Source organism: Nomascus leucogenys, chromosome 11 (genome assembly GCF_006542625.1).
Source record: "Nomascus leucogenys isolate Asia chromosome 11, Asia_NLE_v1, whole genome shotgun sequence".
Lineage (NCBI taxonomy): Eukaryota > Metazoa > Chordata > Mammalia > Primates > Hylobatidae > Nomascus > Nomascus leucogenys.
In genome coordinates this window covers 64,157,653-64,181,472 of record NC_044391.1, presented here as the reverse complement: position 1 = coordinate 64,181,472, position 23,820 = coordinate 64,157,653, and the positions used below count along the sequence as shown (strand labels likewise).

The 23,820-nt window shown below is 37.1% G+C and overlaps 1 protein-coding gene across 1 annotated transcript in view; it reads left to right on the top strand.

The window, feature by feature from the left end:
• The window catches only part of ADAMTS20 (ADAM metallopeptidase with thrombospondin type 1 motif 20), a 198,429-nt gene that overhangs the window by 151,254 nt on the left and 23,355 nt on the right, over positions 1-23,820 (top strand). The window contains exons 29-31 of the mRNA XM_003252282.2: positions 738-905; positions 17,599-17,772; positions 17,848-18,018. Of these exons, the coding sequence (XP_003252330.2) occupies positions 738-905; positions 17,599-17,772; positions 17,848-18,018 (513 nt within the window). The remainder of the gene's footprint in view (positions 1-737; positions 906-17,598; positions 17,773-17,847; positions 18,019-23,820) is intronic.

Here is a 23,820-nt window from a genome sequence, read left to right as displayed (position 1 = left end):
AAATGTGCCTAAAGTCACCCGGCCATAAGTGGCAGAAGTGCTAATGCCAGAGCCCACGTGCTTTCTACCATATTGCACTGTCCTCACTCAAAAAATGAAAACTGGCTGACAAATGAAGTCAAATCATTATCTTACCTATATTTTTAAAAAGACTTCAGTTATTTTTGGTTTACTAAATAAATCAGAAGGTTGATGGTAGCGAAAGACATCTTCCACACTGATGCCAAAAACAGCCTGAACTGAAATGCCGTTAAAAAAATAAACTTTCTGCTTTCTCAAACAGTTTTCTCACTGAGAGATTACTAAAATTTTTTAACACAGAAAACATATTTTACAGTATAGAAAAGCATGTGGAGATAAAAATAGAATGGGTATTGATGTTACAAAATTGAATGCAAGTTTTATTGGATGATAAAAGGAGTTGAGGATAGTCTAACCTTAAAAGATTTAAAGCATTGGTGTGTCAGAAGAGTACCTGGTATATTGTAGACAATCAATACATTTTTGTAGAATAAATTATAAAAATGTCATCATATTACCTTATGATATTCACGTTAATTGATGGTCCAGAGCAGATTGGTAAATTTTAACTTTTCGCTAGTTAGAAATACTGGAGCATATCTTAATAAAAATATCAAAGCAATTATGTGTGGATTGTTACATTTTGTACTTCTTTAAGAGAAGCTTAAATTAATCAAGATGAAAATGAATCAAGTGCATTCATATTTCTTTTCTAGTGCTCAGCTTCTTGTGGTAAAGGTAGAAAGTACCGTGAAGTGTTTTGCATCGACCAATTCCAAAGGAAATTAGAAGACACAAATTGCAGTCAAGTACAGAAACCTCCAACTCACAAAGCCTGTAGATCCGTCAGATGCCCTTCATGGAAAGCCAATAGCTGGAATGAGGTATATGAAGTATATTTTCTAATTATATATGTATTTTTTGCATTTAAAAAGAAAATCTTAATTCTTATTTTTCATAACCTTGAATGTTTTACTTCTCTAAAATGTGTTGTTATATACTTTTTTGCACTATGCTCTAAGTTAGTATTAATACTAAACAGTGTTAACACATTTGCTAAGTTTATAGTTAAATAATAAATCAGTCATTTGATTTTTAAAAAAAATTAAGACAGGGTCTTGCTATATTGCCCAGGTTGTTCTTAAACTCCTGGGCTCAAACAGTCCTCCCATCTTGTCCTCCCAAAGTGCTGGGATTACAGACATGAGCCACTGTGCCCAGCCTAGTCGTTTGATTTTTGTGACTATAAACTTAATAAGAAATTTTGTTACTGAATACTAGCAGAGGCTACTGATAATCATGATACTATTCTCTGCAGTCTAACAGAAAAGTATATATGATGATACATTTAGTAACTGCCTTGTTTCTACCCCCAAATCTTGAATTTTAGCTAAGATTGAATCCTGGAGAAGGGACGGGTAAATTCCAGATGGGATTGTAATCAGAGATTGAGAGTTACGGAGTTGTCAGAGATAGATAGCCCAGGCTGCGCTAGAATGAAAAGACTCCCAAAAATGAAAAGACCCAGCAAAAATGAAGCTGATAAATAAATGAGACCCAGGCTGACAATTTAGCCTATAAAAGAAGGGTAATTGATACCACTTGGCATACTCAGAGAAAAGAGATCAAAATTTAAATTCAGGTAGGCATGCATTTGCAAATGACTGTCAAACACCACCAGCTTGGGAAGTATTGACAGGACAAAACCATGAATGAAGTCAGAAAAGATAACTGGAATAATTTCCTGAGGACTGATTTCAATGGGGCCAGACTTTCAATGTCGCCATCTGGCTGCTCTCAGCAGTACCTCAGAGAGCTTATCTATTTCTTAAAGGGCCTAGTCCTGCAAAAGGAAAAAGAAACCCATCTTCTGATGTTGGAACTTCCTTATCTCTGTCAGATGTTTGAGTTATGTCTATTGGGGAGATAGAAGGAAATGGAGTTTCCCCTTGGGTCCAAAGTCATCATCATTCTGTCTTCGCGCTCAGCATGTCAATGCAGGGTGCACAGCTTTGGAGTGGAATTACGTCAGTGCCTCACTGATACTGAATAAAAGCCTCCCAAACTGAGTAAAAACCTCAAATTTCTTTGTAGAAGAGGCAGCCTCTGTCAAGTGTTAATGTGCTGGGGCTTGTGGTCAATGTTTAATTGAAAACCAGAGGCTAATGCGTCTCTGTTTTTTATCCCACAAAAAAGCTGTATTATTGGGCATTTGCTTCTATATTGAATGTTCATCAAATAAATCAGTTATTTTTCATGCTTTACCAGAGGTCATAATTTAAAAGATTTCTCTATTAACTTGTTTTATTTCCTAAATGTCACTACTCCCTACTAAGTTGTTCAAGAAAGAAATACTGGATCCATCCTTACCCTTTTTCCTTGCCTCCATAGTTAGTCACTCAACAGATTCTCTCATTTCTCATTTAAGTAGCTCTTGAATCTCCATTGCACATACCCTGGTCTAGTTTAATAGTTCATCGTCATCTGTTCCTGAGCCTATAATGGCCTCTCTACATATATTTTGACCATTATTTACATTCATGTATTGTGAGCTCAGAAGAACTCAGATATGCTTGTGTCACTTAATATCATCTTGTGTCACTTAATAACATCTGTGACTAAGCATTATCTTTAGGGAGTAAGACTAAAACCTAACCCATGCTCACTTGTTCAGAATTATCTCAGACCAGTATCTCTTTTTCTCTTGGTGACAATGGATATTTTGTTTCCTAAGCACCTAGTTTGTATCTAAGCTAAATACTTATTACTTTGAATACTGTGATCTAATTGCAAAAATACTCACCATCTCTTAAATTATTATGTTTCTCATATTGTGGTTTTGCTTAAAGTGGAGGTTTGCCTTACTTGATCTGGATAGAGGTATGGCAGGATAATGGCAAAGTAGCTTTCCCCAAGGGTGTGAAACATTGTAAAGGCACTGAACATGACCAGCCACAGATCTGTCCAGCAGTTAACTCCCAGTTCCTACATCAGACAGGAGACACAGGGGCATGGGAGTGGAATTGGGAGAGACTTTTTGTGTCTTGGCCACCAACATTCCTGTTGGTCCCAAAGATTCTTTTGTTGCTGTGCAGCTGCTGCAGCTGCTGTGGTTGGTATTCATCAGAGACACTTTCTGTCTCTGAACCTCCAGCTCCACAATAGTGAATCCATCATCTGTGGTAACAAATTGGCCTTGGCTTACCACCAAATATGAAATTATGTAAGATCTGCTAAAGGAACGTATTTCTGGGGCTTCAAAAACACTGACATAAATATTTAAGGACTATAAAAAATAGATGCTTTTTTATATAATTTGCTTTCTTCTCTTTGAATTAGTTTTCCTTGTCGCAGAAATTAGTTGCATTCACCCACACAGTCCCCAAATCTCTGCCAGAAACAAATGACCACTTGTGAAGTTGTTGTCTTTTGATTCATTCTATAAAAAGCACCCACACGAAGTTAACAATTGCAAGCTGTCATTGCACTACATATAAGAATGTATTAAACAGAAGTGCAATTTCAGAGGTAGTTACAAGATAATCACTGGTTGCTGCTTTATTCCGATTGTATAAATTGTAACATTGCTTTAATATAATCACTCACTCTTAAAATAATTTCATTTTATTACTATTTTACATGATGCCTTAAATGGAAAGACTCATTTGGTAAATTTTGACCACAGAGGTGCTCAAATGAGTTTTGAAGGAACACTCTTCATTTGATATTTGTATCTTTTTTTTAATGAAAGGATTTGGTAATGCATTTTAGTGACTGTTGCTAAACAGGAACAAACATTGCTCTACAGGGCCGTTTGTCTTCTATGTTCAGATGTATATCCTTAGGTGCAAATTAAATAATCGAATCATTTAAAAGAAAAAAAACCCCACACCACCCCCACTTCCTGGAAGCAGGGGGATTTTTTTTTCGTTTAATTTTATCTATTTGGGAATAGCAGCTTCACTTGTAAATTCAAGTTTTTAAAGCTAGTATGGTTCTAGATTCTTCATTGTCTCAGGTCCCATCTACTTAACTTATAGTGCCATCCAAATGCACAGTCTCTATTTAGGAAAAAAAATACTCTGAATTCTCACCTCCCCTTAATCATGGCAAACCTGCTGGACAATTTAGATACCTAAAGAATCTCACACAACAATATTCAATGTAGAACCAGGTCAAATCAGCTTCTTGGCTGCTTACACCTTCTTTGAGACCCATCATTTTCTTACTTGCATTTTAAGATCAGAGCTGGGACCAAAGGTGATATAAATTCCAAAATCCCACAAATCTGCTGCCCAGTTCTCCCCACCCAAAGCCCATAATTTGGAAAAAAAAAAAAAAAAGAAAGAAATTATGTGCTAAATGCTAGATGTTTAAGAGATTTTGTATTTCTGTAATTCCATATTGTCTATATTTCAAAAATACATAACTATAAATATTTCTATATTTTCAGAATTTCTGACATATACATATATGTTTTATAATTTGAAAAATAGTAAATGTTAATATTTTAAGTCCCTAAAGCTCCTAAGAATCTGTGATTCCTTCATTTGTAATGTCAGGGTATTCAGGGACATTTCTACTGGTGAAGGTGGACTAGCGTTCAGGGATAGGGAGGATGCCTTCCTGCTTCCAGCACTAGGTAAACTTTGCTTCCTAATTTTTTCTAGCTAGTGAAATTCTGTTTTTCATTTCAATGCTGTCTGTTAATGCTCCTCCTTTATCATCTTTCTTGATATTTAAAATGGCCTTTCTTGGGGTAGGCTGAGGTGACTAGCACTCTAACTTAAGGCATTTATCAAACTTTTCAAGGCATAAACAATTGAATCTCCATTAAAAAAGTAAAAAAGATGAGAAGAAGAAGGGAGCAGCAAGGGACAGTCACTTCCTGACACTATAAGAGAGTTTTTGTTCCCCACAAATGCAGGTATTATTATGTTCATTAGGCGATGAAGAAACAACAGCTTATAGAAAGGTTAAGGAGCTTCTGTAGGTCATAGTGCAGGAAATGTTGGGGGCAGGGATGTGAACACAGGTCTATTTGAGCTTTCTCCATTATACTAGTTATCATTATCCCATTATTATCATTATGCATTAGCTCATCCTTGTATTTCCTTAGCAAATTATTGCCCCTTTGGCCAAGAAGGACACATGAAGTTCACAATTTCAGGCCGTCACTGCACCATGTATAATAATGTAGTCAATAGAAATGTAATTTCTAAGTTGTGCTGAATTCATTGCAAGTTTTTAATGTAAAAATGTCTGTTGCATAAATATGAGATTATATATATATATAAATTTTACAGGTTAAAGGGTAAATAACTGAGGATATAGTTGATCACATATTAAATATGATGGAGTTGCTTAAATCACTAACATATTAGGTTACATTAACAGAAGGATGATGTTCAAAGTGTTGGGCACTAATGTATCCTGATCAGATATTTGGAGTAGTGCCTATTCTGGAATACAGATTATAAGAAAAATCTTGACAATTTTCCAGATCCCCAGAGAAAAACGATTAAATGGTAGTAACTATGTTATGTCAGTTTTCTAGTGTTCTGCTGCGAGTAGCAAGAGCCCTGATTTTATTAGTGGTTTAAACTACAAAGACTTTCATTGTTTACATAACAAAATCAGAGTGTTGCTGGTTTTAATTTTAATTCGGCAGCTCTGCAACATTAGAGTGCTGGATTGGCATTTCTGTGATTCTGTTGTTCAACTCGTAATGGTCATAAAATGGCTGCCACAATTCCAGTCCTCACATCTTCATACTTTCTCACATGAAAGTAGGTATGTATTTGTTCTACACTTAAAAGTCAGACAGATTCTGGACAGTACATTAAAGTTTAAAAAAAATTCTAGTTCAATATAAGAGAATATTTGCTAACATTGGAGATTAAAAAATGCCATGGCTGCTTTCACAATACAGTGAACATACCCACAATGAAGTTACTTAAGTATGGGTAGGTTTTATGGTCACTCATTCATTCTTGTTATAGGAGGATTTCATAATGAAAGATAAATTAGGATTACTTATTCCTAGAGTCTCTTTAACCTTAAAATACTATACTACTGCTAATGGTACTACTATATTATTGATTCCGTTGAAATAAACCATAGTTGCAAATAAGTGACTATAATGAAATCAAAACCTTATCCATAATAAAAAAATATACAAACAAAGCATCAAAATAGAAGATTTCCCTATTTTCATTTTAAATAATTATTTATTAAATAGCAGAGTGAGTCAGCCTTGATGAACCCATTTTTGCAATGCACAAGCTAATATTTCCTTATCTCTGCTCCACAATAGCTATAATGGCTACAGTACCTGTGGATTTGCTAAAATTTACCTAATTCATTTCCACTCTCAAGTCTTTAAAGCACTAATGTACGCAGTGTTTTATTTGTTCATAAATAGGATATTTATGAACTGTCTGGATTGAGTTATGTAATATAGATGAAGTAGTGCATCCCAATCAATTAGCTGGTGTTGTAATTGCACTTACAGCTTCACAATGCCTTTACATTCATTACCTGGATTTTTTTAAAAGACAAAATTTGACATGCTTATAAATATTAGCTCTATAAAACTGTTAAAATAATGGATACATATTTAGGAGTTATAATGTACCTTGAGAAGTCATTCTAGTAAGCCACTGAAGAGTGGATGATAGTGTTTTCCCTGTATCTACAACCATAGAAGGAAATGGCTTTGGGAAAAGGGAAAGAGTTCTGCTATGGAACTGTTAAATTTTAGATGCCTTTGACATATCTAAGTAGAAAACATATAAAAATCTTGTAAGTACATGAAACAGTTCTTATAAATACATGAAAATGTAAATGCAGAACTCAGAATTGTGATCAAAGCTGGAGATAACATTTAGAAATTACTCACGTATAGAAGAAATTGCTCAGAAAGAGCTTTTTAAGAGAAGCCAGTTATAAATGGAACCCTGGGATATGCTGACATTTAAAGAATATGCAGAGAAAATAGTAAAAGACCCTGAGAAGGAGCAATTCAAGAGGTAAGAGGAGACCCCCTAGAACTAAAGGAGTTTCAATCACAGAACCAGAATAATTCAACAGAAAGTGATCAGTGGTGCCAAATGTGTTCGGGAGATTAAGAAAAGATTTGAAAACTTTCTATTGGACTTGGCAATTGGAGTTATTGATGACAGCAGGCTAAGGAATATTCAATTTAAGCAATGAATTCTTCTGTGTTAAAATCTAAAACCATACTGATTTACGCTTTTGTACTTTTATTCCTAAAAACTGAAAAACAAGTTACTTTTTTCTTCCAAGTAGTAGTCCCTTTTTTTTTTTTTAGAGAAGAGGTTCATATCAACAATATAGTAGCTAGCTCCTCTCTTAGTGGATTTTTTTTAAACTCATGCTAGGATCAAAGGACCAATAATCAAGTGTGGTTTATTGAATTGTAGGAAAGTATATTTATCTAATAGAACTTCTTGCTAAACTGTGTTTTATAAACTATTTTTTTCCAGGAATTCTTTTTCAGGCTTAGAGGCAGGATGTTTTCCAAATATAGTTTATATTTCTGAAATTAGCTGTGAAAAAATGTTTTCAGGACCTTTATTTTATAGGCTAGACATTTTCATAAGAGATTCATTTAAGTTAAACTACATCCAGACATTTGTCTATTTAATATTGTGCCATACACAAGGTGCACATGAAATTATTATTCTCTACACAAAGAACTGTATTTTTTTTGTGAAAATATTTAATGAGTTGGCAAAATTCAACTGCTTAAGCATAACATGAAGGTCAGTGTACGTTATATAGATATACATAAGATTTTATACATTTAGATATGCCTTATATTTTACTTCATAAGTAAAACAACAAAAATTCTCTTTGAAGTCAGTGGTTGCTGCTTTTACTCACAAGAGAGAAAACTAAATTTTAAAGTGCTTTTCCAGTAAAAATGTTGACACAGTTTATGAGAGGAATTTTAGTCTACTGGGTAAATGAAATTCTTAGCTTTTGTGGGCTTTAAATTTTTTTCTTTCAGGGTAAAACTGTATTTTGCAGATATATATTTACTGTTGTGAAAAGGAAATTAGTTACTCTGGAATCCTGCAGAAATAATGAACTTGGTGAATAACCTGATTTTTCCCCCTTATAATATTACAGTTGGGAATACTAATGGATCCTCAAACAATATTACTCATTATGACCTCCAATTCCTACTGGAATGACAAGGAATATAACAATGAAACTCACAAATTAAATATCTTTAGACATACTCTACACTTTATTAACGTTGGCATCACAGCTCTTGTAGTTAAGCTCTGTTATTATATGGTTTTACTACTTAATTTTGGAACACGTGACATCCTAGAGTTGAAAGATTGCCAAGTTCTTCTTCATCCCCAGGAGGCAACACAGTAAGAGCTCAGTCTGGAGTAAAAAAAGAATGGAACTTCAACTATTTTTCACTGCTGCTATGATCTGAATATTTGCCAACCCTACACCTGAAAAAAAATATGCATGTGTTGAAATCCTAATCCTTGAGGTGATGGTATTAGGAGGTAGGGACTTTGGGAGCTGACTAAATCTTGAGGGTAGAGCACTCATTGTTGGAATTAGTTCTCTTATAAAAGACACTCCAGAGAGCTAGCTTGTTCCTTCACCCATGTGAGGGCACAGTGAGAAGGCACTCTTCTATAAATCAGAAGGTAGGCCCTCACCAGACACTGACACCACCAGCACCTTGATCTTGAAATTCCCAGCCTCCAGAACTGTGAGAAATAAATTTCTGTTGTTTATAAGCCATGAGTTTATGGTATTTTGTTACAGCAGCCCTAATAGACTAAGATAGAAAAATTGGTACTGATAATGAGGTGCTGCTATAACAAATATCTAAAATACAGAAGTGGTTTTGGAACTGGGTAATGACTAGCAGCTGGAAGAGCTTTGAGATGCATTCTAGAAAAAGCCTATAGTGCTACAAATGGATCATTAAGGGCTATTCTTGTAAAAGCCCATAAAGAAAAGAGGAGAGCTTTAGAGAGAGCCTCAATCTTTGAGAATACCTAAGTAGTTGCAAACAGAATGTTCTTAGAAATATGGACAGTAAAGGCCATGAAGTCTCAGATAGAGATTGTTATTGGACAGTGGAGGAAAGTCCATGCTTGCTCTAAAGAGGCAAAACACAAACAAACAAAAAAAACCTGACAGAACTGTACTCATGTTCTAGTGTTTTGTGGAAGATAGAACTGATGAGTGATGAAATTGGCTGTTTGGCTGAGGATATTTCTAAGCAAAATATTGAAGGTGCAACTGGGATTCTCTTGACTGCTAATAGAAAAATTTAAAAAGAGAGAAATGATACAAATATGGAGTTGTTAATACAAAGGAAAGCAGAACTTAACATTTTGGAAAATTCTCAGCCTATTTATATTTGAAAAAAATGAGAAAGTTTGTTCAGGAGAGAATACAAAAGGTGTGGCTGAATTTGATAAGGAGATTAGTTTGATTAGTTTGAGTCAGCCATTTCAATCTAAGCTATGAGCTGTTTATCAGTACAATAGGGAGATTAGACAGCTATCTAAACAGATGCCATAATATATTGTCTAAGACAATGGAAGGATGGCCTCCCAACAGCATTTTGAAGCTCCTCAGGAATGCCTACTCCCATCACAGGCCCAGAGTGCAATGGCCTAAGGACAGAACAGGGCTGCAATGGTTTGGTGCCACCTCTCATTATGGGCTCTGCTTCCCACATTCTGGCACAGCAGTCCTCAACTACCCCAGGTGTGTCTCCAGTGGTCCCAAATACAGCAATGGCTATGATGGCCATCCCTCCAGAGTGCACAGGTGATAAACTTTAGCAGTGTCCAAGTGGGACTATCTCCACTGACACACAGAGTAAATTAGTCATGGTTGTGTGGCAACTTCTGCCTAAATTTCAAAGGATAGAGCTGCCTACAGACTTGGGCACATGAGCCAGGAAGAGGGCCATTGCAAGGGCAGAGCTATGTTCATGGAAATATGGACAGTAAAGGCCATGAGGTCTCAGATAGAAATCATAACACGTTATCATGTTATTGGACAGTGGAGGAAAGTCCATCCTTGTTCTAAAGTGGCAAAAAAAAGAAAAAACCTGGCTGAATTGTCACCACCTAAGGTGATGCCATGGCGTCATAGCTGCCCCCATGACCCCAGACCACTATAGCCACTGGCATGCAACTTCAGTCTGGAAGGGCCATAGGCACCAAACTCCAATCCATGAGAACTGTGGCATGGGCTGAATACAACAAAGCCATGGGGCAATGCCACCTAGAGCCTTGAGGACCCAATTGCTGCCCCAGTGTGTCCAGAAGGTGGAACACTGCATCAAAGATTATTCTCAAGACTTAAGATTTACTGTTGTTGGCTTTGCCAAGTTTTTGACTTACTCAAGTCCTATTACTCTTTTCTTCTTTTCTGCTTTTCTTTTTTGGAATGAGAATGTCTACTCTATGGCTTGCCTGTATCACCATTGTGTTGTGTAAGCACATAACTTTCTTGATTTCACGGGTTCACAGCTGAAGAGATATTTGCCTCAGGTTGAATCAGTTATACCTTGAATCTCACTCATATCTGATTGAGATGATATTGAGATGAGAGTCTGGACTTTATAGACTTTTGAATTGATGCTAGAATGAGCTAAGACTTAGGTGTTACTGAGATGGAATGAATATATTTTTCATGTGAGAAGGACACGAATTTGAGGAGTGGGGCAGGGAAAGAATGGGGTTATCTGAATGATTGTGTTCCCTCAAAATTTATATGATGAAGTTCTGTCCCCCAAGGTGATGGTATTAGGAGGTGGGGCCTTTTCTAGCCCCTTATAAAGGACACCCCAGAAAGCTAGCTCATCTCTTCCTCCATATGAGAACACAGTGAGAGCGTGCCCGGTAGGAACCAGAAAGTGGACTGTCACTGGATGTAGAATCTACCAGAACCTTGATCTTGAAATTCCAGCCTCCAAAATTGTGGGAAATAGATTTCTGGTGTGTGAGACATTCCGTTTATGGTATTTTGTTATAGCAGCCTGAACAGACTAAGACAATCACTAACTATAGGCAGCACCTCCGGCAAGGGACTTTAACCCCTCTGAGTCCCAGTGTCCTCAGCCATAGTACCGCTTTTATAGGGCTGTTGACAGGAATAAATGTATGGAAAGTGTTCTGTGACGTTTCACAAATAACACAAAATTGTACACATAAGAAAAACAAGACTTGGACAAGGTTGTCTAAGTTTACAATTTACAGAGCCAGCTTTCCAAAACTCCTATCCATTGAAATATAATCATGAATCAACAAATTAGCCAAGATAGCCAAATAGGAACTGTTCCTGTCTGCAGCTTTCAGTGAGACCAATGCAGAAGGCAGGTGATTTCTGCATTTCCAACTGAGGTACCCAGTTCATCTCACTGGGACTGGTTAGACTGTGGGTGCAGCCCACGCAGGGTGAACAGAAGCAGGCAGGATGGGGTGTTGCCTCACCTGGGAAGCACAAGGGGTCGGGGAACTCCCTCCACTAGCCAAGGGAAGCCGTGAGGGACTGTGCCTGGAGGGACGGTGCTATTCGGCCTGGATACTATGCTTTTCCCCTAGTCTTTGCAACCCACAGACCAGGAGATTCCTTCAGGTGCCTACACCACCAGGGCCCTGGGTTTCAAGCACAAAACTGGGCGGCTGTTTGGGTAAACACTGAGCTAGCTGCGGGAAGTTTTTTTTTGTACGTGGCACCCAGAATGCCAGCAAGACAGGATTGTTCACTCCCATGGAAAGGGGCCTGAAGCCAGAGAGCCACATGGTCTAGCTCAGCAGATCCCACCCCATGAAGTCCAGAAAGCTAAGATCACTGGCTTGAAATTCTTGCTGCCAGCACAGCAGTCTGATGTCGACCTGGGATGCTGGAGCTTGGTGGGGGGAGGGGCATCAGCCATTACTGAGACTTGACAGACAGTTTTCCTCACACAGTGTAAACAAAGCCACAGGGAAGTTCAAATAGGATGGAGCCCACCACAATTCATTTTTTCAAATTGGGTGGAGCCCTCCACAACTCTAGCTTGCAGCTTTGTCGCTCTAGTCAAGCTGCCTCTCTAGATTCCTCTGCTCTGGGAAGGGTATCTCTGAAAGAAAGACAGCAGTCCCATTCAAGAGCTTATAGATAAAACTCCCATCTCCCTGAGACAGAGCACGTGGTGGAAGGGGCAACTGTGGGCGCAGCTTCAGCAGACTTAAATGTTCCTGCCTGCTGGCTCTGAAGAGAGCAGTGGATCTCCCAGCACAGCATTCGAGCTCTGCTAAGGGACAGAATGCCTCTCATATGGGTCCCTGACCTCTGTGCCTCCTGACTGGGAGACACCTCCCAGCAGGGGTCAACAGACACCTCATACAGGAGAGCTCCAGCTGGCATCTGATGGGTGCCCCTCTGGGACAAAACTTCCAGATGATGGAAAAGGCAGCAATCTTTGCTGTTCTGCAGCCTCTGCTGGTGATACCCGGGCAAACAGGGTCTGGCATGGGCCTCCAGCAAACTCCAGCAGACCTGCAACAGAGGGGCCTGACTGTTGGAAGGAAAATTAACAAACAGAAAGCAATGGCATGAACATCAACAAAAGGATGTCCATGACAAAACCCCATCCAATGGTCACCAACATCAAAGATCAAAGGTAGATAAATCCACAAAGATAAGGAAAAACCAGCACAAAAAGGCTGAAAATTCCAAAAACCAGAATGCCTCTTCTCCTGCAGAGGATCACAACTCCTTGCCAGCAAAGGAACAAAACTGGACAGAGAATTAGTTTGGCGATTTGACGGAAGTAGGCTTCAGAAGATGGGTAATAACAAACTCCTCTGAGCTAAAGGAGCATGTTCTAACACAGTGCAAGGAAGCCAAGAACCTTGAGAAAAAGTTAGGGGAATTGCTAACTAGAATAACCAGTGTAGAGAAGAACATAAATGACCTGATGGAGCTGAAAAACACAGCACGAGAACTTCGTGACGCATACACAAGTATCAATAGCTGAATCAATGAAGCGGAACAAAGGATATCAGAGATTGAAGATCAACTTAATGAAATAAAGTGTGAAGACAAGATTAGAGATAAAAGAATGAAAAGGAATGAACAAAGCCTCCAAGAAATATGGGACAATGTGAAAAGACCAAACCTATGTTTGATTGGTGTATCTGGGAGTGACAGGTAGAATGGAACCAAGTTGGAAAACACTCTTCAGTATATTATTCAGGAGAATGTCCCCAACCTAGCAAGACAGGCCAACATTCAAATTCAGGAAATATAGAGAACACCACAAAGATAGTCCTGGAGAAGAGCAACCCCAAGACACATAATTGACAGATTCACCAAGGTTGAAATGAAGGAAAAAATGTTAAGGACAGCCAGAGAGAATGGTCTGGTTACCCACAAAGGGAAGCCCATTAGACTAACATTGGATCTCTCTGCAGAAACCCTATAAGCCAGAAGAGAGTGGGGGCTGATATTCAACATTCTTAAAGAAAAGAATTTTCAACCCAGAATTTCATATCCAGCCAAACTAAGCTTCATAAGCAAAGAAGAACTAGAGAAGCAAGAGCAAACAAATACAAAAGCTAGCAGAAGACAAGAAATAACTAAGATCAGAGCAGAACCAAAGGACACAGAGACACGAAAATCCCTTCAAAAAATCAATGAATCCAGGACCTGTTTTTTGGAAAAGATTAACAAAATAGGTAGACCGCTAGCCAGACTAATAGAGAAGAAAAGAGAGAAGAATCAAATAGACACAATAAAAATGATAAAGGAGATATCACCACTGATCCCACAGAAATACAAACTACCGTCAGAATACTATAAACACCTCTATGCAAATAAATTAGAAAATCTCGAAGAAATGGATAAATTCCTGGATGCATACACCCTCCCAAGACTAAACCAGGAAAAAGTCAAATCCCTGAATAGACCAATAACAAATTCCGAAATTGAGGCAGTAATTAATAGCCAATGAAACAGAACAGAGGTCTCAGAAATAACACCACAAAACTACAACCATCTGATCTTTGACAAACTTCCATCAGAGGATATTATAAACACCTCTATATGAATAAACTAGAAAATCTCGAAGATATGGATAAATTCCTGGACGCATACACCCTCCCAAGACTAAACCAGGAAAAAGTCAAATCCCTGAATAGACCAATAACAAATTCTGAAATTGAGGCAGTAATTAATAGCCAATGAAACAGAACAGAGGTCTCAGAAATAACACCACAAAACTACAACCATCTGATCTTTGACAAACTTCCATCAGAGGATATTATAAACACCTCTCTATAAATAAACTAGAAAATCTCAAAGAAATGGATAAATTCCTGGACACATACACCCTCCCAAGACTAAACCAGGAAGAAATCAAACCCCTGAATAGACCAGTAACAGGTTCTGAAATTGAGGCAGTAATTAATAGCCTACCAACCAAAAGCCCAGGACCAGACAGATTTACAGGTGAATTATACCAGAGGTACAAAGAGGAGCTGGTACCATTCCTTCTGAAACTATTCCAATCAATAGAAAAAGAGGGACTCCTCCCAAACTCATTTTATGAGGCCAGCATCATCCTGATACCAAAACCTGGCAGAAACACAACAAAAAAAGAAAATTTCAGGCCAATATCGCTGATGAATATCGATACAGAAATCCTCAATAAAATACCGGCCAACTGAATTCAGCAGCACATCAAAAAGCTTATCCACCACGATCAAGTTGGCTTCATTCCTAGGATGCAAGGCTGGTTCAACATACAGAAATCAATAAATGTAATCCATCACATAAACAGAACCAATGACAAAAACCACATGATTATCTCAATAGATGCAGGTGAAAAAATTCAACACCCCTTCATGCTAAAAACTCTCAATAAACTGGGTCCTGATGGAACGTATCTCAAAATAATAAGAGATATTTATGACAAACCCACAGCCAAAATCATATTGAATGGGCAAAAGCTGGGAGCATTCTCTTTGAAAACTGGCACAAGAGAAGGATGCTCTCTCACCACTCCTATTCAACATAGTGTTGGAAGTTCTGGCCAGGGCAGTTAGGCAAGAGAAAGAAACAAAGGGTATTCAAATAGGAAGAGAGGAGTTCTAATTGTCTCTGTTTGCAGATAATATGATTATATATTTAGAAAACCCCATGTCTCAGCCCCAAAACTCCTTAAACTGATAAGCAACTTCAGCAAAATCTCAGGATACAAAATCAATGTGCAAAAGTCACAAGCATTCCTATACACCAATATTAGACAAACAGAGGGCCAAATCATGATTGAACTCACAATCACAATTGCTACAAAGAGAATAAAATACCTAGGAATACAACTTACAAGGGATGTGACAGACCTCTTCAAGGGTAACTACAAACCACTGCTCAAAGAAATAAGAGAGGACACAAACAAATGGAAAAATATTCCATGCTCATGGATAGGAAGAATCAATATTGTGAAAATGGCCATACTGTCCAAGGTAATTTATAGATTCAATGCCATCCCCATCAAGCTACCAATGACTTTCTTCACAGAATTTGAAAAAACTACTTTAAAGTTCATATGGAACCAAAAAAGAGCCTGCATTGCCAAGTCAATCCTAAGGCAAAAGAACAAAGCTGGAGGCATCACGCTACCTGATTTCAAACTATACTACAAGGCTACAGTAATCAAAACAGCATGGTACTGGTACCAAAACAGAGATATAGACCAATGGAACAGAACAGAGACCTCAGAAATAATGCCACACATCTACAACCATGTGATCTTTGACAACCTGACAAAAACAAGCAATGGGGAAAGGGTTCCATATTTAATAAATGGTGTTGGGAAAACTGGATAGCCATATGCAGAAAACTGAAACTGGACCCCCTCCTTACACCCTATACAAAAATTTGAATTAAAGACTTAAACATATGACCTAAAACCGTAAAAGCCCTAGAAGAAAACCTGGCCAATACCATTCAGGACATAGGCATGGGCAAAGACTTTATAGCTAAAACACCAAAAGCAATGGCAACAAAAGCCAAAATTGACAAATGGGATCTAATTAAACTAAAGAGCTTCTGCAAAAAAACTATCATCAGAATGAACACACAACCTACAGAATGGGAGAAAATTTTTGCAATCTATCTATGTGACAAAGGGCTATTATCCAGAATCTACAAAGAAACAAATTTGCAAGAAAAAAACAAACTACCCCATCAAAAAGTGGGTGAAGGATATGTACAAACACTTTTCAAAAGAAGACATTTATGTGGCTAACAAACATATGAAAAAAAGCTCATTATCACTGGTCATTAGAGAAATGTAAATCAAAACCACAATGAGATACCATCTCATGCCAGTTAGAATGGTGATCATGAAAAAGTCAGGAAACAACAGATGCTGGAGAGGATGTGGAGAAATAAGAATGCTTTTACACTGTTGGTGGGACTGTAAACTAGTTCAACCATTGTGGAAGACAGTATGGCAATTCCTCAAGGACCTAGCACCAGAAATACCATTTGACCTAGCAATGCCATTACTGGGTATATACCCAAAGGATTATAAATCGTCCTTTTATAAAGACACATGCACATGTATGTTTATTGCAGCACCATTCACAATAGCAAAGACTTGAAACCAACTCAGATGCCCATCAATGATAGACTGGATAAAGAAAATGTGACACATATACACCATGGAATACTATGCAGCCATAAAAAGCATGAGTTCATGTCCTTTGCAGGGACATGGATGAAGCTGAAAACCATCATTCTCAGGAAACTAACACAGGAACAGAAAACCAAACACCACATGTTCTCACTCATAAGTGGGAGTTGAACAATGAGAACACATGGACACATGGAGGGGAATATCACACACTGGGGCCTGTCAAGGGGGTTTGGGGACAAGGCGAGGCATTGCATTAGGAGAAATGCCTAATGCAGATGACGGGTTGATGGTTGCAGCAAACCACCATGGCACATGTATACCTATGTAACAAACCTGCAAGTTCTGCACGTGTATCCCAGAACTTAAAGTATAAAAAAAATTAGCAAGTATTTAGATTCCATAACAGGTACAAACTATAGTAAGTACTATAGATAAAAAGATGAATATAACACAATCTTGGAAATTATTGTTTCTTTGAGGGAGATAATGAGTATAGTCTAAGAATTTAATTAACATTTAAAAGCAATGTTGTGGAATAATTCATAATTAACTCTGTGGTAATTTTTATAGACATTATACTCATTTAAGTCAGAAGACAGAGTCATTGATTGAGTTGCTGTCTACTATAACTTGATTCGCTTGTCAGAGTTTCTGTAAAGCTTGAAGTGCCTTATGCCAAACAGAGAAAATATACATTTACAGAGATAATGGTAAAAATACTTATTGTATGTATTTTTTATCTAATTCATGTTTTAACACCAGGCTGTATTTAAAATAAATAATATGTAATGGCTCCATTGGCTATTTTTATATAATTTGTTATTTCTTAGCTAATTGTTCAAATCAACTGGACTCCTTTGTAGTGCTCTGTGACCTGTGGCTCTGGAGTTCAGCAGAGGGATGTATACTGCAGACTGAAAGGTGTTGGTCAGGTGGTTGAAGAAATGTGTGATCAGTCCACCCGACCTCGTTCTCAGAGGCAATGTTGGAGTCAGGACTGTGTGCAGCACAAGGGGGTGGAAAGAGAGAGGCTGAATGTGAGTATCGACAAGTAAATTTTCAAAGACACTGCATATAAGAATGTGTTATTCATTTGGTTATTGCATTTCTAGTGTTCAACATCATGTGAGAGAAAAGATTCACATCAACGAACGGAGTGCACAGATAACCAAATCAGACAAGTGAATGAAATAGTCTGTAATTCTTCAACCATATCTCTTACATCCAAGAATTGCAAGAACCCTCCTTGCAATTACATTGTGGTAACAGCAGACTCATCACAGGTAAGGTAAAGAAAGGAAGTTGAGAAATTTTGCTCCTTGATAAAACAGCTGGATCTACAATTTGACACAGCTGAAACTGGGTATAAAATTTGAATATGAGGGCAGATGATGGTATGCATATCAATCTAAGGAATAAACACTGACAGTTGGACGGTGAAAATAGAGTAATAGTGACATATGTGTTAAACTCTAGTGCAAGTCTGAAGTGTCAGTAGGTGCCAACTGTGAAACCAACCACCAGGAACAATTTGGCAAACTGGCCCTGTACAGTTGTCCACTTTTTAGAAATGGCTTTATCGAGGTGTAATTGATGAACCATAAACTACATATATTCAAAATATATAGCTTAATAAGTTTTAACACATGTACACAGCCATAAAACCAGTACCATTTTCAAAATAAAGAGCATCTCCATCACTCCCAAAAGTTTCCTTGTGCTGCTTTATAATCTCTTCCCCCCCCTTTTCCTTCCCTACCCAATAAGTGACCTCACCTGTTGTCTATATTAGTGATCTATCACTATACTTGTTTGCATTTTCCAGAGTTTTATATAAGTGGATCATACAGTATGTACTTTTTTTTGTCTACTGCAATGTAAGTATTTTGAGATTCGATCAGGTTGTAGTATGTATCAATAGCTTTTTCTTTTACTGTTGAATAATATTCCACTATATGGATGTCTTTACATTTGCTTTTCTTTTCTTTCTGATGTCTGATCCCCATCTGGTCTGTTTTTTATCTACGCCATTATCATCTTCATCTTTAGAGGTTTAATTTCAGCTTTTTTATGTCTTCCATATCTCTACTTAACATTTTGAACATATGAAACATAGTTAGTAACTTTTATTTTTGTAGGTAAAATTTTCCAAGTTTTATTTTTTTCTTGAAGTTTTTTTTTAAACTATCCTTTTAACATCTTCTTCTGGACATCTAATTGTAACATCTATGCACATGTTTATAATTTAGCGAATTTTAGTATAATCACCTGTATGTGCAAGCATTACCATGATCTAATCCCAGGCCTTTTTATCACTCCCAGAAAAATCTCTGCACCCATAAGTAGTAATTCCTTATTTTCACATTTTCTCCTAGTCTCAGACAACCATTAATCTGCTTTCCTTATCTGTAGATTTGCCTGTTCTGTGCATTTGGTATAAATGGAATCATACCATATGTGGTCTTTTGTGTCTAGCTTCTTTCACTTAGCATGATATTTTAAAACTTTATACAAGTTTTATCATACATCAATGCTTTATTCCTTTTTATGATAAATAATATTCCATTGTAGGAATATGCTATATTTTGTCTACGTGTCAGTTGATGGACATTTGGATTGATTCCAATTTTGACGTTTGAATAATGCTATTAGAAATATTTGCATACAAGTTTTTGTGTGGACATATGTTTTCAATTTTCTTGGGCATATACCTAGGAATAGAATAGCTGGGTATCATAACTCTGTTTAATTTTTTGAGGAACTGCCAAACTGTTTTCCACAGTGGCTACACCATTTTTCTTTCTGAACGTATAAAGTTTCCTATTTCTCTCTCCATATCATCATCAGTCATCATCAGTACTTGTTATAATCCATCTTTTTTTTTAACATAACCGTCCTAGTATGTATGAAATGGTATCTGCTTTATGTTTAAGTTGCATTTCTCTAATGACTAACGATGTTGAGTATCTTTTTGTGTGTGTTTTAGGTATTTGTATGTCTTTAGATAAATGTCTATTCAAATCTTCTGCCCATCTTTTTTTTTTTTTCTTTTTTTCTTTTTTTTTTTTGAGATGCAGTCTTGTTCTGTTGCCCAAGCTGGAGTGCAGTGGTATAATTACAGCTCACTGAAGTCTTGACCTCCTAGGCTCAAGCAATCCTCCCACCTAAACTTGCTGAGTAGCTGGGACTACAGCCATGTGCCACCATTTCTGGCTTTTTTTTTTTTCTTAGAGATGGGGTCTCCCTGTGTTGCCCAAGCTGGTTTCTTACACCTGGGCTCAAGGGATCATTCCTCCTGGGCCTCCAAAAGTGCTGGGACTATAGCATAAGCTACCATGCCTGGCTGCTCATTTTTTCACTGGGTGAGTTGTAAATTATTTATATATTCTGGGTACCAACTTTTATCAGTTAGATGATTTGCAAATATTTTATCCAATTCTGTGAGTTATCTTTCCTCTTTCTTAATAGTATGCTTTGATGAAGTGAAATTTATTTTGTTTTTTGTTTTAGTTCTTTGGCTTTAGGTATCATATCTAAGAAACTGTTGCCTACTTCATGGTCACAAAGATATATATCTGTGTTTTCTTCGTAGACTTTTATAATTTTAGCTCAGACAATTAGGAGTTTGATACATTTTGAGTTAATTTTTGTATGTGATGTGAGGTAGGGGTCTAATTTCATCCTTCTGCATGAAAAGCTTATTCTTTCCCCCATTGAATTAGCTTGGCATCCTTGTCAAAAATCAATTGACAATTGACCATAAATGTATTGGTTTATTTCTGAACTCTCAATTCTATTTTCTTGATCTATATGCCTATCAATATATTTTACCATGTGGTCTTGATGACTGTAATTTTATAGTAAGTTTTGAAGTCAGGAAGTATGAGTGAACCAACTTTTTTCCTTCCTCTTTAAGATTACTGGGCTATTCTGAGTCTCTTACATTTCCATGTGAATTTTAGGACCAGTTTGTCAAGTTCTGTGTAAGAGCCAGCTGAGATTTTGTTAGAGATTGCAATGACTCTTGATCTATTTGATAAATATTATTATCTTAATAATATTGTCTTCTTATCTATGAATGTGGAATGAATTTCCATTAATTTAGGTTTTAACTTATTTCAAGTATGTCATAGTGTACAAATCTTGCACTTCTTTTAATTTATTCCTGAGTATTTTTTATATTCTGTAAATGGAATTGTTCTATTAGTTTCATTTTCTGATTATTCATGGCTAGTGTATAGAAATAGAATTGTTTTTTGTGTATTGAAAATTTTGGAGGGGATTTAATTATTTAGTGTGTGAATTAAATGGGATTTTCTACTTACAATATCATCTCATCTACAAATAGATAGTTTTACTTCTTTCTTTAAAGCTGGATGCCTTTTGTTCCTTTTCCTTGTCCAATTTCCCTATCTAGAAATTCCAGAATAATGTTAAATAGAAGTGGTAAAAACAGACATTTCAGTCTTGTTCCTGCTCTCTGTAGGAAAACTTTTAGTTTTCCCAATTCAGTATGCTAACTATGGATTTTCTGTAGATTCCTTTTATCAGATTGAAGAAGTACCCTTCTAGTCCTAGTTTGCTTCGTGTTTATATTGTGTGTTAGATTTTGTCAAATGTTTTGTCTGCATCTACTGAAATTATCATATTTTTTGTCCCTTCTTCTATTAGTATGGTATATTACATAGACTTTCATATGTTACAATAACCTTGCATTCCTGGGATAAATCTTACTTCGTCATGGTGTATAATCCTTTTTATGTGTTGCTGGCATTGTTTTGCTAGTGTTTTGTTGTAGAACTTTACATCTATATTCTTAAGAAATATTGGTCTATAGTTTTTTTGTGTGTGATGTCTGTCTGGATTTGGGAAATACTGGCTTCATAGGATGAGTTAGGCAGTGCTCCTTTTTATTCTGTCTTGTGGAAGAGTTTTGGCAGGCTTGGTGCTAACTCTTCTTTAAGCATTTGGTCCTGGGCTTTTCTTGTGTGAAGTGTTTTGGTTACAAATTTAATCTCTTTACTTGTGATATGTCTATTCAGATTCTCCCTCCTCCCCAGGGTTTGTTGTTGCTGCTGTTTGTTGTTGTTTGTTTCTTTAGTGACTTTTCTGAACTAACTGTTAAGTCTGTATTCTTTGTCATACATGGCCACTGAAGTCTCTGCTCACTTAGTTTAGTTGTCAGCTATGACTAGACAGTAATTTCCTTAATATCTGGAACCAATAATTTTGGTTCCCTAGCCTTTGCCAAGGTACTGTGTGTTGGGGGGTTGGGAGTAGGGTGTGGCCTTCAACACTCATCAGGTTGTTGACAACTGTTCCTTAATCTTAACTTTCTGCGTGTGTAGAGCTTTGAGGTCAGCTGGAAGAGAGGCTGCAGGCCCGCCTCAGATGCTTCCTGAGCTTGCAGACAGACCTGGACATGTGTACAATCTGATGCATGTTCACGGCCATCTAGATCCCATTAATACATTGGAGCTTTTCAAAGCTCTGATGAACATCTTATTCCCTAGCTTTTCCTTTTAAGCCTTTTTAGCTAGCCTGTTGTTGCTCCAACTGTTATTCAGCATCCTGGAAACTGTAAAGTTAAACAATGGTTTTTAATTGAGTGCAACAAATGTCCCTAGACTTTTAGCACTGAGCAAGTCAGGTCAAATAAAGACATTCTTGCAAGTGGGGTCTTCCAGAAAACCACTGAATAGTTCAAATAATGACAGTTCTCTGGGAATGAGGCTTTGAATGATATCCAAGCCTGTTCTGCTCCCCTCCAGTGGCTGCCAGAATTCTGGTTTCACCATAATCACAGGGCTGTTGATTTTGAAGGTTACCATGGAGCTAGAAAGAAGAGAATGGAAATAGGGGAAATTAAACCATCACAAAACTTGCTCTTCTTACCAAGAGTTAGCCATGTTTATTGAATAAATGCCTTCTGGATTGCTGCAAGTCTTTGGTCAGTATCTAGAGTTCTGAAAAAACTGATCTGGCAATTTTTGCCCATTTTGTCACTGCTATTATAGAAAAGAGAATTTTTAGATGTCCTTACTCTTCCATTTTCACAGCTGTCACCCCTCTAGGGATGTTTTGATAGACGGGTTTTTTTCTTCATTATGAGTCTTATTTTCCAGGTTCTTTGCATGCCAATTAATTTTCTGTTGCATGTCAGCCATGAATTTTACCTTTTTGGTGACTAGATATTTTTTACTCGTATACATATATTTTGAGTTTTGTTATGGGTTGCATTTATTTTGTTGGAGAGCAGTTTGACCCTCTCTTGCCTTGCACTTAAGATTTGGTAGGCAGATCAGTATATTGTTTAATCTAGGGTTAACTGTTCCTCTCTACTGTGGCAAGACCCTTTTGAGTACTTCACCTATTTCTTCATGTATTTAAATTTTCCAGTCTAGCTGGAGGGAATAGGCACTATATTTGGTTCTGTGTGATCATTAGAAAAAGTAACTTCTAAGCCTTTTGTTTGGTTAATTGCCTCACTTTGGTTGGTGTCCTCACAGGTATGTACACACTGCTGGTCAGAGCTCTGCTGTCTTCCTTTCCTTGTGCCAAGACCTGGAAAGTTTTCCAAGCAGTAGGCTGGAATGATTTTATAGTGTCACTTTGTTTCTCATCTGTCATGGATTACTATTCTTCATTGTCTAATGTTGAGTGTCTTAAAAGCCATGCTTTATATATTTTGTTCAGATGTTTTGGTTGTTTAAAGTTAGAAGGTAAATCTATTCCTTGTTACTCCTCTTTTGCTAAAAGCAGAAATCTATTTGCCCATTTTTGGATTGGGGCTTTAATTTACACCTAAATCACTTACCTATTTTAGTCAAATGTTATTAGACTTTCCATGATATCTATGAAGATACATTTGTGCTAACTTATACGTAGTTACCAGTGATCTAAGGCTAATAGATACCCTTTATTTACGGTAAGGACCCTCAAAATGTTTTATTAATTCATACAATTAAGATGGTAATGTAATGAAAACACACACACACACACACACACACACACACGGGCACTACAGATAGAAAATCTAGCCTGAATCTGAGTTTCTTTCATTTATTGGTACAACACTGGGAAAC